General features: G+C 45.6%; 1 protein-coding gene and 1 pseudogene across 1 annotated transcript; both read left to right on the top strand.

Annotated features, from left to right (window-relative positions):
• Window positions 1-444: 444 nt before the first annotated feature.
• LOC142827535 (olfactory receptor 52E4-like) lies at window positions 445-1,392 on the top strand. Its single transcript, XM_075923141.2, has one exon. It carries the CDS (start codon window positions 445-447, stop codon window positions 1,390-1,392), a length of 948 nt encoding a protein of 315 aa, XP_075779256.2.
• A 6,655-nt stretch (window positions 1,393-8,047) lies between these two features.
• LOC142830743 (olfactory receptor 52R1-like) lies at window positions 8,048-9,145 on the top strand (annotated as a pseudogene).
• The last annotated feature ends 5,980 nt before the right edge of the window (window positions 9,146-15,125 follow it).

The following is a 15,125-nucleotide window of genomic DNA, read 5'->3' as shown; positions in this document are numbered from 1 at the left end:
TTTGGTATTTTCCTACTCTCCGATTTATAGCAACTGAATGAATGGGGAACTCCTACAGCACGGACTCTCTAACCTGGGTTTCACTGCAGTAGGGAACAGAATCCACACCAGTGTTTCTTTTGGTTCCCATTAAAGTTACCCTCAGCACAACATATAGGGACTATTGACACATGGCAAATCCTAACACATGGGACTGGCATTAGTGGGTTGATCATAACTCATTTCCCTGAATTGTCAAAATGATATTTTTCAGTGTGTGACCAATGATTTTCAATCATGAGAACAGCTTCTGGTAGTGCATATAGTGTGATGTTCTAACACTGTCTCTCCATCCAGGCATTTCTACTCTGCCCGTCACCTGAGAACCTTGGTACATAGCAGAAGTCAGGGGAACATACGGGTGACGTCGTTCGGCTTCAGAGCTGGACACCTTCTCCTCTTTTGATGTCGGATTACAGCACAAATAACTTCACCAACCCCTCCACCTTCATCCTTTTGGGCATTCCTGGCCTGGAGACAGCCCATGTCTGGCTCTCCATCCCCTTCTGCACCATGTATGCCATGGCCATCTTGGGGAACTTCACAATCCTATTCGTTGTGAAGACAGAGCCTAGCCTCCATGAGCCCATGTACTATTTCATCTGCATGTTGGCTATCACCGACCTGGTCCTATGCACATCCATCCTTCCCAAGGCATTGGCAATCTTCTGGTTCAATTCCAGGGAGATCGATTTCAGTGCCTGCCTCGCCCAGATGTTCTTCATTCACTGCTTCTTGACAACAGAGTCTGGAATCTTTGTGGCCATGGCGTTTGATCGCTACGTGGCCATTTGTGATCCCCTGAGGCATTCCACTATCCTGACAAACTGCATGGTGGCCAAAACTGGCCTGGCCATCGTGCTGCGTGGAGCAGTAATTGTGCTGCCCTATCCCTTCCTGGCAAGGCAGTGGCCATATTGCAGAACCAACATAATCCCTGAGCCATATTGTGCACATATAGCTGTAGTGAACCTGGCCTGTGCTGACATTCGTGTGAGTAGTTACTATGGCCTCTTTGTGCTACTCTGCGTGTTGGGTCTAGATGTGATTTTTATTGCCCTATCCTATACCTGGATCCTCAGGGCCATCTTCAGACTGCCCACAAAGGATGCCCGGCTCAAGACTTTTGGGACCTGTGGAACTCACCTCTGTGTCATTTTAGCCTTTTATATCCCTGGTCTTTTCATTTCCCTCATGAACCGATTTGGACAGAATGTGGCTCTGCATTTCCACGTTCTCATTTCCAACTTGTATCTCTTGATGCCCCCCATGCTAAATCCCATCATCTATGGGGTTAGGACCAAACAGATTCGGAACAGACTGCCCCGGATCTTTGCTCAAAAATGGACCTAAATTTGCCGTTGGTGCACTGGATCTGAGACTGAGATAAGTGAAGAGGTGGTTGGTGACATGGTGCTGGGGCCTCTTCCCTACATAATGGGAAACATACTGGGAACAATGAAAGGTCCACCTTGCCTGGTATCTTGTCTTCCAACAGAGACCAATGCCAGGTACCCCAGAGGGAGTGAACAGAAGAGACAATCATCAAGTGGGTGTCACCCGTCTCTGACTGGGCACTAAGAAAAATGTTTAACCCTGTCCTGACATTACTGTGCTTTGTCACTGTGACAAACTGAAGAATCAGTCTTTGTACAACTCATTATCTCATGGGGTTGCCACTTTTCCAGTTGCTGGTCAAGGGAGCCCTGAGGTCCCTTTGTCTACCCCATGTATTTCTAGATAGGCCCAAACAATGGTCCAAGCGAAGAAAATGGCTAAAACCACCTGGTGGTAATGACTATCATATAATTAACATAAACATCCTTCTGACTGGAAAAGCACGACAGAGTCACAACAGGGCAGCCTTGAATTTTGCAAGGGGGAAATACAGTAAAAGGAGGAAGCTAATTGAAGGACCATTAAAAGACATAGGGGCAACTGTGAAATCCCTGCTAGCTGCATGGAAGTTTCTTAAAGACATCATAATAGAGGCTCAAAATAAAGGTATCCAGCATGTTATTTGACAGAGGGAGAACCAAAAAAGTGCCACCATAACTGAACTACAAAGCAAAAGATGCAACAAGAGTTAAAAGTCCTTGAAAGAGTGGGTGTTAAAGTCCTTTTGTGCAGATGATTTGCGCAAAACGGCCAGTGTAGACAACTCAGATTTGTTTTGCGCAAAACGGCCAGTGCAGACAGCTCAGATTTGTTTTTCGCAAAAAAGCCCCGATCGCGAAAATGGCGATCGGGGCTTTTTTGCGCAAAAGAGTGTCCAGATTGGCACAGAAGCTTTTCCGCAAAAAGTGCTTTTCTGCAAAAGCGTCCGTGCCAATCTAGACGCTCTTTTCCACAAATGCTTTTCCAGAAAAGCAGCTGCTTTTGCGGAAAAACTTTTCTGTTAAAAGCATTTTCGGAAAATCATGCCTGTCTAGACGTAGCCACCAAGTCTAGTTCATATTGTCTTCCTTCATGGGTCATGTTTTCTAGACCTTTAATCACTCTTGTTGCTCTTCTCTGGACTTTCTCCAGTTTCTCCACATCTTTCTTGAATTGTGGTGCCCAGAACTGGACACAATACTCCAGCTGAGGCAGAAACAGCACAGAGTAGAGTGGAAAAATGACTTCTTATGTCTTGCTCGCAACACTCCTGTTAATGCAGCCCAGATTCATGTTTCCTTTTTTTGTCTCATGTTTAACTTGTCATCCACTGTGATCCCTAAATCCCTTTCGGCAGTACTCCTTCCTAGACAATAACTTCCCATTCTGCATGTGTCAGACCGATTGTTCCGTTCTAAGTGAAGCACTTTGCATTTGTCCTTATTAAACTTCATCCTGTTTACCTCAAACCATTTCTCCACTTCAGTGTTTGATCCAGTTTATATACTGCCTGATGTCATAAAAGGAACATTCGTGTGTCTTCAAAAGCCAAGTGCAAAGGCTGTGAGATTGCATTTTTGGAACAGAGCTATACAGGTGGCTAACTTAAGGACATTTCCAGAGATGTATTAAGAGACTTTTCTAAGCAGGAGGTGACCAGTTTCGATGACTGGCTCATAGGGTGGATGAGAGGCCAAAGACAGGCAGCAAAAGTGCTCTCAACACAACTAACGGCACAGCCTAAAGTAGGAAAAAGGCTCATGATCAGAAGACCCGTGAGGCTCTCGTCAGACCTGGAAACCATGTTCCACTTCATACCCATAGATGCCAATGATGTAATAAAATACAGGGAAAAGAATGGAGTGAAATCCCCATGTTGTTGTTACTCTCAACAATCCCAGAGTGCTGGTTCACACTGTCCAGCCTGAACTGTCCTGGCCTGACCTATACACAACGATCAGGGGCTCAGAGATGTGTCCAGAGCAGGGAGAGACACCCAAGGCCTGTCCTGGGAGACCCAAGATGGTTGGGGTAAAACCACCTGAGTCTAGCCTGCCACACAGCAGAGTGCAAGGGAAGCCTTCAAGGTGAGGCAGGCCTCGGGGGAAAGGCAACAGGAGCGAGGACTCAGATCCATCAGGGTGGTGTCTATGCCAGGAAAGTCCCCTTCACCCTCCCGCCTCCCCGCGGAGTTGTTCAAAGGACTCACCTCGTTTTTCTTTGAAGGTCAAACTTTTGCCGGTTGAACGTTTCGCTCTTTTGAAGTCCACAAGGCTCCTTACATGTCTGCAGCCGTTTGGAATAACCGGATCGCTCTGACGGCGGCTGTGTCCGCCCTACAGACCTGACAGCGGCACAGCCCTGCCTCTGAACATCTGCAAGTAGCACCCCTGTGCCCATGGGAGAGAGCTCTCCTACCAGCATGATTTCCCCTCTTCCTCTAGAAGGATCTGCTCCAGCGGACCCCGTGCCATCCCCAGCAGCACTACGGTTGGCCCGGGGTGTTTTTTTCACACCTCTAACTGACAAAGTGCGAGTTCAGACAAAGCCCGAATTGCATCATGGTCACTCTGTCCCCTGCCTCCAGCCCTGCCGTGGGAAAGGTGCAACGTTCTGCTGGGCTCCTAGGGGCCCAAACCCAGCTCCTGTCAATCACAGAGCTCCAAACACCCCGCACAGCCAATTCCTCGGACTCAGCCCAGAGCCCAGGAGTTCTCCTCTCCCGTTGGGAAGCTTCCTTAGTTGCTGTTTACTCCTAGAGCTGGAGAAATAGCCCAGAAGCCCAAACATGAAAGAGTCGCTGGAGAGTCACTGGCTAGAAAGTCTCTGTTCCCAGCCTGTTTACATCCAGATGCCGCTTCTCCCCCAGAGGCTGAGAGAACCCCCCAGGGACGGCTCAGAGATGTTTATAACCAGTGCACAGCCCTGTGCCGGCTCTCGGCGTGGGAGGCTGCAGCAGACGCTGGGCTGAGAGAGGTGCAGGACGGGAGAGTCCCAGGGAAGTTATTTCAGCATCGGGATTCACAGGTATCTCTTGCTCCTCACTCCCCAGTGCACCGTGTGCATAGTGGGATAGCCGGTTAATTTGGGTCCTTTCTGCTTTGCACAGACACTAAACGTTCTGGGGTCCTGGGGTGAGTTTTACTCCAGTGTTATTGGACGAAGTGTCCCTCCTTGCGGATGGCCTCTGGCATTAAGGCAGCTGCATTTCAGCTGCAAAGTGGATCCTTTAGTATGAAAGGTTTTAGTAGCTCTACAGGACCAGACAATATTCTCTGGCCATGGCTCAGAGTTTACTCAGACCTCACTGGGGCAAAAGGTCCCTTGGAGGAAGACCTGAGTAAAGACCTCAGGAGCTAGCTCTGTGTGAAGGCGCAGACACTGCTGTCCATAGGGGGCTAATACCTATATTTTATCTGCGGGGAAGCCAGGAGGTGCTGGGGCTCCCCTCTGAAACACTTCAAAGCATTGTACTGCATGAGCCAGACATCTCCTCCCCTGGCTTAATTGGCTGCGCCGTGATGCCTGAAACTTTCATAAAAGAAATCAGCCAGAAGCAAAATCACCAACAACATCCTATCCACTTGCACCAATAGGCCAGGCATTCAACAGGCAAAATAGGCTTTATGTGAACCGCTTATCTTCAGTGCTGTCTGTTCAGAATTACAGCACAATTGACTGCTCCCTTGATTGTGTGTTATGAGACACAGTATACAGAAATGCCTGATTTACTTCTTTCATAGGTTATTGTGTTCTTAAGATACTTAATAATCTTATTTGGGGTATCCTTGGCTCTGCTAAGCATGGAATTTTCCCTGACTTTCATATCCCTTATCAAGTTTCATTACTTCCCATTTTTATTGCTTGCTGTGGACATGATTATATTGTGTCTCCCCCAATGCAGCCTGTCCTTTGGGACTGAAGCCGTCCTTTGTTCAACATTCTCTATGTTTTACTGTTGAATTGTAGATATTTAGTTTAGTAATTGTAGTAGTGTTGAATTGTTGCATTGTAGAATTGAAGTGTTCTAATAAACACTTCTTAAAGAGCTAACAGTTTGTGTTCTCATTTTTCTGTCTAATTGTTTGCTTCCCAATCAACTTTGCTGATGATTTTCCTCAGCTTTGGGGAATCAGCTTTTTTGAAGCACTAAGGGTATGGCAGATAAGATCAAAGCAACCACAGTCGATATTCCAGGGTTCTATTTCGTGGATCTAGTGAAGATACACTAATTCCAATTGAGAGGGACACTCCCGTAGGCACCAATAGTCTTTATTCTGCCAGGATTAAGGGAAGTCGAAGGGAGAGTTTGCTCCCTTCAAATTTCTGCAGCGTGGACAATGCCAAAATTTGAGTTAAAATACTTTGACTTCAGCTACGCAGTTAACGCAGCTGAAGTTGTATATCTTAATTCTAACTTATCTGCTAGTGTAGATCTACCCTAAGGCTACGTCTAGACTGGCATGATTTTCCGGAAATGCTTTTAACGGAAAAGTTTTCCATTTTCGGAAAAGACCATCTAGATTGGCAGGATGCTTTTCCGCAAAAGCACTTTTTGCGGAAAAGCGTCCATGGCCAATCTAGATGTGCTTTTCCGCAAAAAAGCCCCGATCGCCATTTTCGTGATCGGGGCTTTTTTGCGGAAAACAAATCTCTACTGTCTACACTGGCCCTTTTGCGCAAAAGTCTTTCGGAAAAAGACTTTTGCCCGAATGGGAGCAGCATAGTATTTCCCAAAAAGCACTGATTTCTTACAGTAGGAAGTCAGTGCTTTTGCGGAAATTCAAGCAGCCAGTGTAGACAGCTGGCAAGTTTTTCTGGAAAAGCAGCTGATTTTCCGGAAAAACTGGCCAGTCTAGACACAGCCTGAGTGTCAGGAGATATTACAGTTTGGGAATTGCTCTCTATTTCTCCATGAGAAGATAATCACTTCTGTTCTTTTGTTTTGGTCTTCTCTATCATACTCCTGCTCTCTTGTCTCTTTTCAATCTGTCTTCATATGACAACCTCTACCATTTTCACAGTGCATCTCGAAAGCCCTCTTTCTATCTGCTATGTCCTTTAGAGTGACTGGGTGACCAAAAGCTTGGTAATTCTCCATCCTATTCCATTTGCACCTGAATATTTTTTGTTTTAGACACAGTTTCAAATCAACACCTGTTTCTATTGAGCTGCCAGCAAGATGCCCAGACCATTACCCGAGGGGGGTTCTGGTTGGGAGGTCTCCCCCGGACGTATATTTTGGCAAACATTTGGTATTTTCCCACTCCCAAGTTTTTAGCAACTGGGTGAATGGGGAACTCCCTATAGCATAGACTTGCTAACCTGGGTTTTAGTGTCTTAAAGAACAAAGATGGATAACCAGGATCCACACCTGTGTTTCCTTCTGGTGCCTATTAATAGGGTCATAATTCAAAATGATCTGGACAAATTGGAGAAATGGTCTGAGGTAAACAGGATGAAGTTTAATAAAGACAAATGCAAAGTGCTCCAATTAGGAAGGAACAATCAGTTTCACACATACAGAATGGGAAGCGACTATCTAGGAAGGAGCATGGCAGAAAGGAATCTAGGGGTTATAGTGCACCACACACTGAATATGAGTCAGCAGTGTGATGCTGTTGCAAAAAAAGCAAATCTGATTCTGGGATGCATTAACCGGTGTGTTGTGAGCAAGACACGAGACGTCATTCTTCCGCTCTACTCAGCCCTAGTTAGGCCTCAGTTGGAGTATTGTGTCCAGTTCTGGGGACCGCATTTCAAGAACGATGTGTAGAAATTGGAGAGGGTCCAGAGAAGAGCAACGAGAATGATGAAAGGTCTAGAGAACATGACCTATGAAGGAAGACTGAAATAATTGGGTTTGTTTAGTTTAGAAAAGAGAAGACTGAGGGGGTACATGATAGCAGTTTTCAGCTATATAAAAGGGAGTCATAGAGAGGAGGGAGAAAACTTGTTCATCTTGGCCTCTGGGGATAGGACAAGAAGCAATGGGCTTAAACTGCAGCGAGGGAGGTTTAGGTTGGACATTGGGAAAAAGTTCCTAACTGTCAGGGTGGTGAAACACTGGAATAAATTGCCCAGGGAGGTTGTGGAATCCCCATCTCTGGAGATATTTAAGAGTAGGTTAGATAAATGACTATCAGGGATGGTCTAGACAGTATTTGGTCCTGCCATGGGGGCAGGGGACTGGACTCGATGACCTCTCGAGGTCCCTTCCAGTCTTAGTATTCTATGATTCCATGATTATGTTTTCCCTCATCACATAGGTTTTATTAACATATGGAGAATCACGCAATCGGCCTTAGTAGGCTAATCATAACTCATTCCTCTGAATAGTCGCAATGATATTTTTTCCATGGGTGATCAATCTTTCTCAACCATGAGAACAACTTCTGGTAGTGCATATGTAACAGGTGGCTTTATAGCTCAAGCTGGGAAGGCTCCTAAACTAAGCTCTACAAGTCCCAGGTTTGGCTCTGCCTGCAGATGGTGACACATATGGGGTGTTATATTAACACTGTCTCTCCATCCAGGCATTTCTACTATGACCATCACCTGAGAACCTTGGTGCATATGAGAAGTCAGAAGAACATACCAGGGACACAATTGGACCCCTTCTCCTCTCTTCATGTCCAACACAAATAACTTCACCAACCCCTCCACCTTCATCCTGCTGGGCATCCCTGGCCTGGAGACGGCCCATGTCTGGATCTCCATCCCTTTCACCACCATGTTCACCATAGCTGTCTTGGGGAACTTCACCATCCTGTCTGTTGTGAAGATGGAGCCGAGCCTCCATGAGCCCATGTACTATTTCCTCTGCATGCTGGCTGTCAGCGACCTGGTCCTATCTTCATCCATCCTTCCCAAGACATTGGCAATCTTCTGGTTCAATTCCAGGGAGATCGATTTCAGTGCCTGCCTCACCCAGATGTACTTCATTCACAGCTTCTCAATAATAGAGTCTGGGATCTTCGTGGCCATGGCGTTGGATCGCTACGTGGCCATCTGCCATCCACTGAGACATTCCACCATCCTGACAAATCACATGGTGGCCAAAATCAGCCTGGCCGTGCTGCTGCGTGGTGCCATGCTTGTGCTGCCCTATCCCCTCCTGGCAAGGCAGTGGCCATATTGCAGAACCAATATTATCCCTGAGCCATACTGCTCACACATAGGCGTGGTGAATCTGGCCTGTTCTGATATTCGTGTGAGTAGTTACTACGGCCTCTTTGTGCTATTCTGTATGAGGGGTCTGGATGTGAGTTTTATTGCCATTTCCTATAGCCAGATCCTCAAGGCCATCTTCAGACTCCCCACAAAAGATACCCGGCTCAAGACTTTTGGGACCTGTGGTTCCCACCTTTGTGCCATCTTAGCCTTTTACATCCCTGGTCTTTTCATTTCCCTCATGTCCCGATTTGGTCAGAATGTGGCCCTGCATTTCCATGTTCTCATTTCCAACTTATATGTCTTGATGCCCCCCATGCTTAACCCCATCATCTATGGGGCGAGGACCAAACAGATTCGCAACAGGCTGTTCCGGCTCTTTACTCAAAAAGGACCTAAAGTTTTCCCCTGTTGCTCTCATTCTGAGACTGAGATCTGAGAAGAGCTGGCTGGTGATATGGTGCTGGGCCCTCTTCCCAAAATCACTCACCTCACCTTCAGAGAGACATTTAACTCTGTCCTCACCTCACCGTGCTGCGTCAGTTTGACAAACTGAAGAATCAGTCTTTGTACAACTCATTCATAGAATCATAGATTCCTAGGGTTGGAAGAGACCTCAAGAGGTCATCGAGTCCAGCCCCCTGCCCAAAGCAGCACCAACCCAACTCAATCATCCCAGTCAGCAATTTGTCAAGCCAGGACTGAAAAACCTCTAGGGATGGAGATTCCACCCACTCCCTAGGTAACCCATTGCAATGCTTCCCCACTCGCCTGGTGAAATAGTTTTCTCCCCCTAATATCCAACAAAGACCTTCGCTCACTGCAATTTAAGGCTATTGCTCCTCATTCTGTCATCTGTCACCACTAAGAATAGCCTTTCTCCATCCTCTTTGGAACACCCCTTGAGTTGGTTGAAGGCTCCTATCAAGTTCCCCCTCACTCTTCTCTTCTATAAACTAAAGGAGACAAAATCCCTCAGACTCTCCTCTTATGTCATGTGCTTCAGCCCCCTAATCATTTTTGTTGCCCTCCACTGGATTTTCTCCAGTGTGTCCACATCCTTTCTGTAATGTAATGCCCAGTATTGGGAGCAATACTCCAGATGTGGCCTCCCCAGTATCATATTAATTCATAATTTACTCAAGTGGTTGTCACAGAGGCCTCTTTTCCTGCCCCATCTATTACCCTTCAGACAGTGGTCCAAATGAAGAACATAGTGAAAACCACCTGGTAGCAGTGATTCTAATATGTTCTATGCCATCAAGTGCTAGCAATTCTCTTGTGCCATGTATATTGGCCAAAATTAGACAGTCTCTATGACAAAGTTTTAATGGACACAACTCAGATATTTGAAAATGCAACACTCAACCCTGTCAGGGAACATTTTAACTTGCCCCGGCACCCATTAAAAGAGCTCAAAGTTACCATATTATTACAAGCCAATTTCAAAAACCAGCTTGAAAGGGAAGCCGCAGAACTTAATCTCATTGACAGGTTTGATACCTGCAGTAGAGGTTTAAACAAAGACTTTACTTGGCTTATGCAGTACATTCCACATCCTAATGATATAAATAGCCAAGCACTGGGTACTTAAGGGTACTTAGAACCCATTCTGTCAGCTTCATTTAGCATGGACACTCTAATTGGCAATTTTTTCCCATTTTTTCCTTCTCTTTCTCTTCCCATCCCCTCTTTTTCTCTGCTATTTATTTTGCAACCTGGACCCCTTAACTCCATTCGTCTGAAGAAGTGGGTTGTGCCCACAGAAGCTCATGATTCTTTTGTTAGTTTCTAAGGTGTTGCAGGACTAGTCATTGTTTTTTACGTTTTATAATATAATTAACATTAACAACCCTGTGGCAGGAAAAGCACTACAGCATCACAACATGGGAGTGTCTAATTTTGTAAAGGGGAACAACACTAAAAGGAGGATGTTAGTTGAAGAGTTATTACAAAGCACACTCTGAAAAGTGAAATCCCTGCAAACAGCAGGGTAGCTTCTTAAAGACACCATAATAGCGGCTCAAAATAAAGGTCTCACCATGCTAATAGACATGGCAATATAACCGAAAAAGTGCCACCGTAGCTGAACTACAAAGCAAAAGAAGCAAAGCGCGTTAAAAATGCATCCTTGAAAGAGTGGATGTTAAATTCGAGTGAGGAAAATGGAAAGGGACATAAACTCTGGCAAATGAAGTATGAAGGGAACATTAGGAAGGCCAAAAGAGAATGTGAAGAACAGCTAGCCAAAGACGTCAAATGTAACAGCAAACCAGCTAGCAGGTGAAGGAACCATGAGGATGAACCTTCATGGGCCCTCTAAGAGGAATACTGTGCTGAGAATACTGAGTCGAGTGGAGAGAAAGAGTGGGGGGAAACTGGAAAGAATAAAGTAGGGGGAAGACACTTATTCCTCCTTGGAGGGGGATGATCCTTGATACATACCTTAGCTTTAGCTAAGTTTTTGATACGGCTGTGACTGTCCCCCCCACTTTATGAAAATTGGCTTATAAATATAACTATGTTTCACTCAGGGATGCTATAGACAAAACAACTCATGTAACCTACCAGTTGTAATGTTACCATCTGCTGGATCCTATTTTGGTGTGTGCATCATTCTTATATGTAAAGTGACATTTATGAACTATGAGACTGTTTGTTGTTTGAAATGTGCTAATCAGAGCCATTACTGATGCTTTGGAAACCTTAATGACCGGGTGATCAACTCAACAACGTGTAAACAGCCTTGTTTGCCCTGTAAGTTCACTATGACCATACCACGTGGTACTTGGATTCCAGTCGGAGACAGTTTTCCATGGATGGAGAATGGAGAAAGATTCCCACCATGGGTGAAGACTATTTAAGCAAGAGGAAGTTATCAGGTCTTTGTTTTCAGTTGGTCTGGGGAACGGCCTGGCGCACTAAAATACAAAGAGCATTCTAAAGAGGGCTGGAAATCCAAGTAAAAAAGATCAATTTTGACCTATAGACTAGCCTCAATAAGAACAGCTCTTTCGGAAAAGAATCTACTTTCAATACGATTTTAGTGAATTAGGACTAGCTATGCATTTTCTTTTCATTTTGATTTTTAATAACTTAATCTGTCTGTTTTCTCTTGTAACCATTTTAAACCTCCTTTTTGTGTTAAAAAACCCTTCCATTTATTCTCAGGCTCCGTGTAAATAATTATTACCTGCGGGAGTGTGACAACCAGTGTGTCTGTCTCTCTCTCAAAGATAAAGAGGACAAACATCCTCATGAGCTTTCTTTGCGTAAAGCTTTTACTCAGAGAAGGATGGGTTTATTTTAGGTTTTGATCCCTTTTCAGGGTTGGTTTCCTGGGAGTTAAGCCCTAGAACCGCATCCTCCCAGAGTGGAAGTGGTTTAGGGTGAGCATTGCTCTTTAGGGAGGTGGTAACACCAACTCTGTGTCTTGTCTGGGGGAGACCAGAGAACCTGGCCCGGAAGGACAGGATGGTGGGAAGATGCAGAGGTCAAGAAGAGAGGTGTCAGTGGCATGTGCAGCACATCGGGGAACAATCCAAAGGAGTCTTCTGTGACCACACCCCATCACAACGGTCTCCCACAGGATTCTTTCTAGCACATTAAAGAAGTACGGCTTGGGTGAATGGACGATAAGGTGGAAAGAAAGGTGGCTGGATCGTTGCACTCAATGAGTAGCGATCAACAGCGCAATGTATAGGTGGCAGCCAGTATCAAGAGGAGTGCCCCACGGGGAGGTCCTGGGACAGCACAGGGGGACCCGATCAGGCAACAGGACTTGTAGGGGAATCGCACTGGGGCAGGTCCCTTGGGAGAAAGGTCCCTGACACTCATGTGGCCACTGCCCAAGCTCCATGGCATCTCCACAGCACAGCCAGGGGCTGAACAGGGGGCAGGTACATGCGAGGGCCACACTGGGACCTGCCCTGACATCCCAGTGATGGGTGTTCGTGGTGTCCTGCTGCTACCGGGTGAGATGACGTGTTTCCCTTTAGCCTTTCCCGTTTGGTACTTTCAGAGGGTTGCTGTTTCATGAATTGTACTTGCCTGAGCAGAGACGTGTCCAGAGCAAGGAGAGCACCTCAGAATGAGGGCAACCTAGGCCCTGTCCTATGATTTCCAACAAGATCGGGTAAAATCCCCATGAATTCTGAGTCCAGCTTTTTCGAGGCTGACGCAGGAGAGTGGAAGGGGAGCCCTTTCAGGCAGGCCTCTGGATGACGACAGTGGGAGCGAGGACATACATCCTTTCTATAAAAAAAACCAACAAATGGTCTGGTAGCACTTTATAGACTTACAAAACATGTTGATGGGATCATGAGCTTTTGTGGGCACAGCCCACTTCTTCAGATGACATAAGAACATATGAACATAAGAACGGCCGTACTGGGTCAGACCAAAGGTCCTTCTAGCCCAGTATCCTGTCTGCCAACAGTGGCCAACACCAGGTGCGCCAGAGAGGGTGGACCGAAGACACGATCAAGCGATTTGTCTTCTACCATCTCTTTCCAGCCTCTGACAAACAGAGGCCAAGGACACCATTTTATCCCCTGGCTAATAGCCTTTTATGGACCTAACCTCCATGAAATTATCTAGCTTCTCTTTAAACTCTGTTATAGTCCTAGCCTTCACAGCCTCCTCTGGCAAGGAGTTCCACAGGTTGACTACACGCTGTGTGAAGAACTTTCTTTTATTAGTTTTAAACCTGCTCCCCATTAATTTCATTTGGTGTCCTCTAGTTCTTCTATTTAGGGAACTAAGAAATAACTTTTCTTTATCCGCCCTCTCCACATCACTCATGATTTTATAGACCTCTATCATATCCCCCCTCAGTCTCCTCTTCTCTAAACTGAAAAGTCCCAGTCGTTTTAACCTCTCCTCATATGCGACCCGTTCCAAACCCCTAATCATTTTAGTTGCCCTTTTCTGAACCCTTTCCAAGGCCAAAATATCTTTTTTGAGGTGAGGAGACCACATCTGTACACAGTATTCAAGATGTGGGCTACCATAGTTTTATACAGGGGCAGTAAGATATTCTGTGTCTTATTTTCTATCCCTTTCTTAATAATTCCAGGCATCCTATTTGCCTTTTTGACCACCACTGCACACTGCATGGAAGTTTTCAGAGAACTGTCCACGACAACTCCAAGATCTCTTTCCTGATTTGTTGTAGCCAAATTTGCCCCCATCATACTGTACGTATAGTTGGGGTTATTTTTCCTGATGTGCATTACTTTACACATTCAATTTCATTTTCCATTTTGTTGCTCAATCACTCAGTTTGGTGAGATCCTCTTGGAGTCCCTCACAGTCTGCTTCTGCCTTGACTATTCTAAACAGTTTTGTATCATCTGCAAATTTTACCACCTCACCGCTTACCCCTTTCTCCAGATCATTTATGAATAAGTTGAAAAGGATTGGTCCCAGGACTGACCCTTGGGGTACACCACTAGTTACCCCTCTCCAATCTGAAAATTTACCATTTATTTCTACCCTTTGTTTCCTGTCTTTTAACCAGTTCTCAATCCAAGAAAGGACCTTCCCTCTTACCCCATGGCCATGTAATTTACACAAGAGCCTTTGGTGAGGGTCCTTGTCAAAGGCTTTCTGAATATCTAAGTATACTATATCTACTGGATCCTCCTTATCCGCATGCTTGTTAAGCCCTTCAAAGAACTCTAAGGGTATGTCTACACTACCCTCCTAATTCGAAATAGGAGGCTAATGTAGGCATACCGCACTTGCAAATGAAGCCCGGGATTTGAATTTCCCGGGCTTCATTTGCATAAGCGGGGCTCCGCCATTTTTAAACCGCCGCTCGTTCGAACCCCGTGCAGCGCTGCTACACGGGGCATGAACTAGGTAGTTCGAACTAGGCTTCCTAGTTCGAACTACCGTTACTCCTCATTCTGCGCGGCACGGGGTTCGAACGAGCGGGGATTTAAAAATGGCGGAGCTCCGCTTATGCAAATGAAGCCCGGGAAATTCAAATCCCGGGCTTCATTTGCAATTGCAGTATGCCTACATTACCCTCCTGTTTCGAATTAGGAGGGTAGTGTAGACATACCCTAATAGATTAGTAAGACAGGATTTCCCTTTACAGAAACCATGTTGACTTTTGTCCAACAAATTATGTTCTTCTACATGCTTCACAATTTTATTCTTTACTATTGTTTCATGACTGGAGTTATGACTAGGGGATATGAAAACTCGAAATAAATAGGAGAGGGAAGGAGAGGGGGGAGAAAAAGAAAAAAAAAAGGTAATAAGACAGGGTGTGTGAGACAGGGCATCATTAAGTATGTGGAGAATTGGTACTCAAACCTAAGCAGATCAAAGTCAATAGATAGATGCTACGACAGGAAGGCTACCACTCACAGAGCTATTAGCATCTTCAGTGGTTATGAAGTAGGTCATGTCCTAGCCAGCCCATATCACGATTGAGTCCATTAGCATGTGAATTGAATGTGTGGATGAACGGGGATTCCAATCCTTCCCTGTGTATTTGGCTTGTGGCGCTGGCCTGTGACAAG

Source organism: Pelodiscus sinensis, chromosome 1 (assembly GCF_052426305.1).
Source record: "Pelodiscus sinensis isolate ZL-2025 chromosome 1, ASM5242630v1, whole genome shotgun sequence".
Lineage (NCBI taxonomy): Eukaryota > Metazoa > Chordata > Testudines > Trionychidae > Pelodiscus > Pelodiscus sinensis.
This window is presented reverse-complemented; position numbering and strand designations above follow the sequence as displayed.

Bases quoted from the DNA above. Each gene is read 5' to 3' on its own strand.
- LOC142827535 (XM_075923141.2), top strand. From the start codon at position 445: ATGTCGGATTACAGCACAAATAACTTCACCAACCCCTCCACCTTCATC.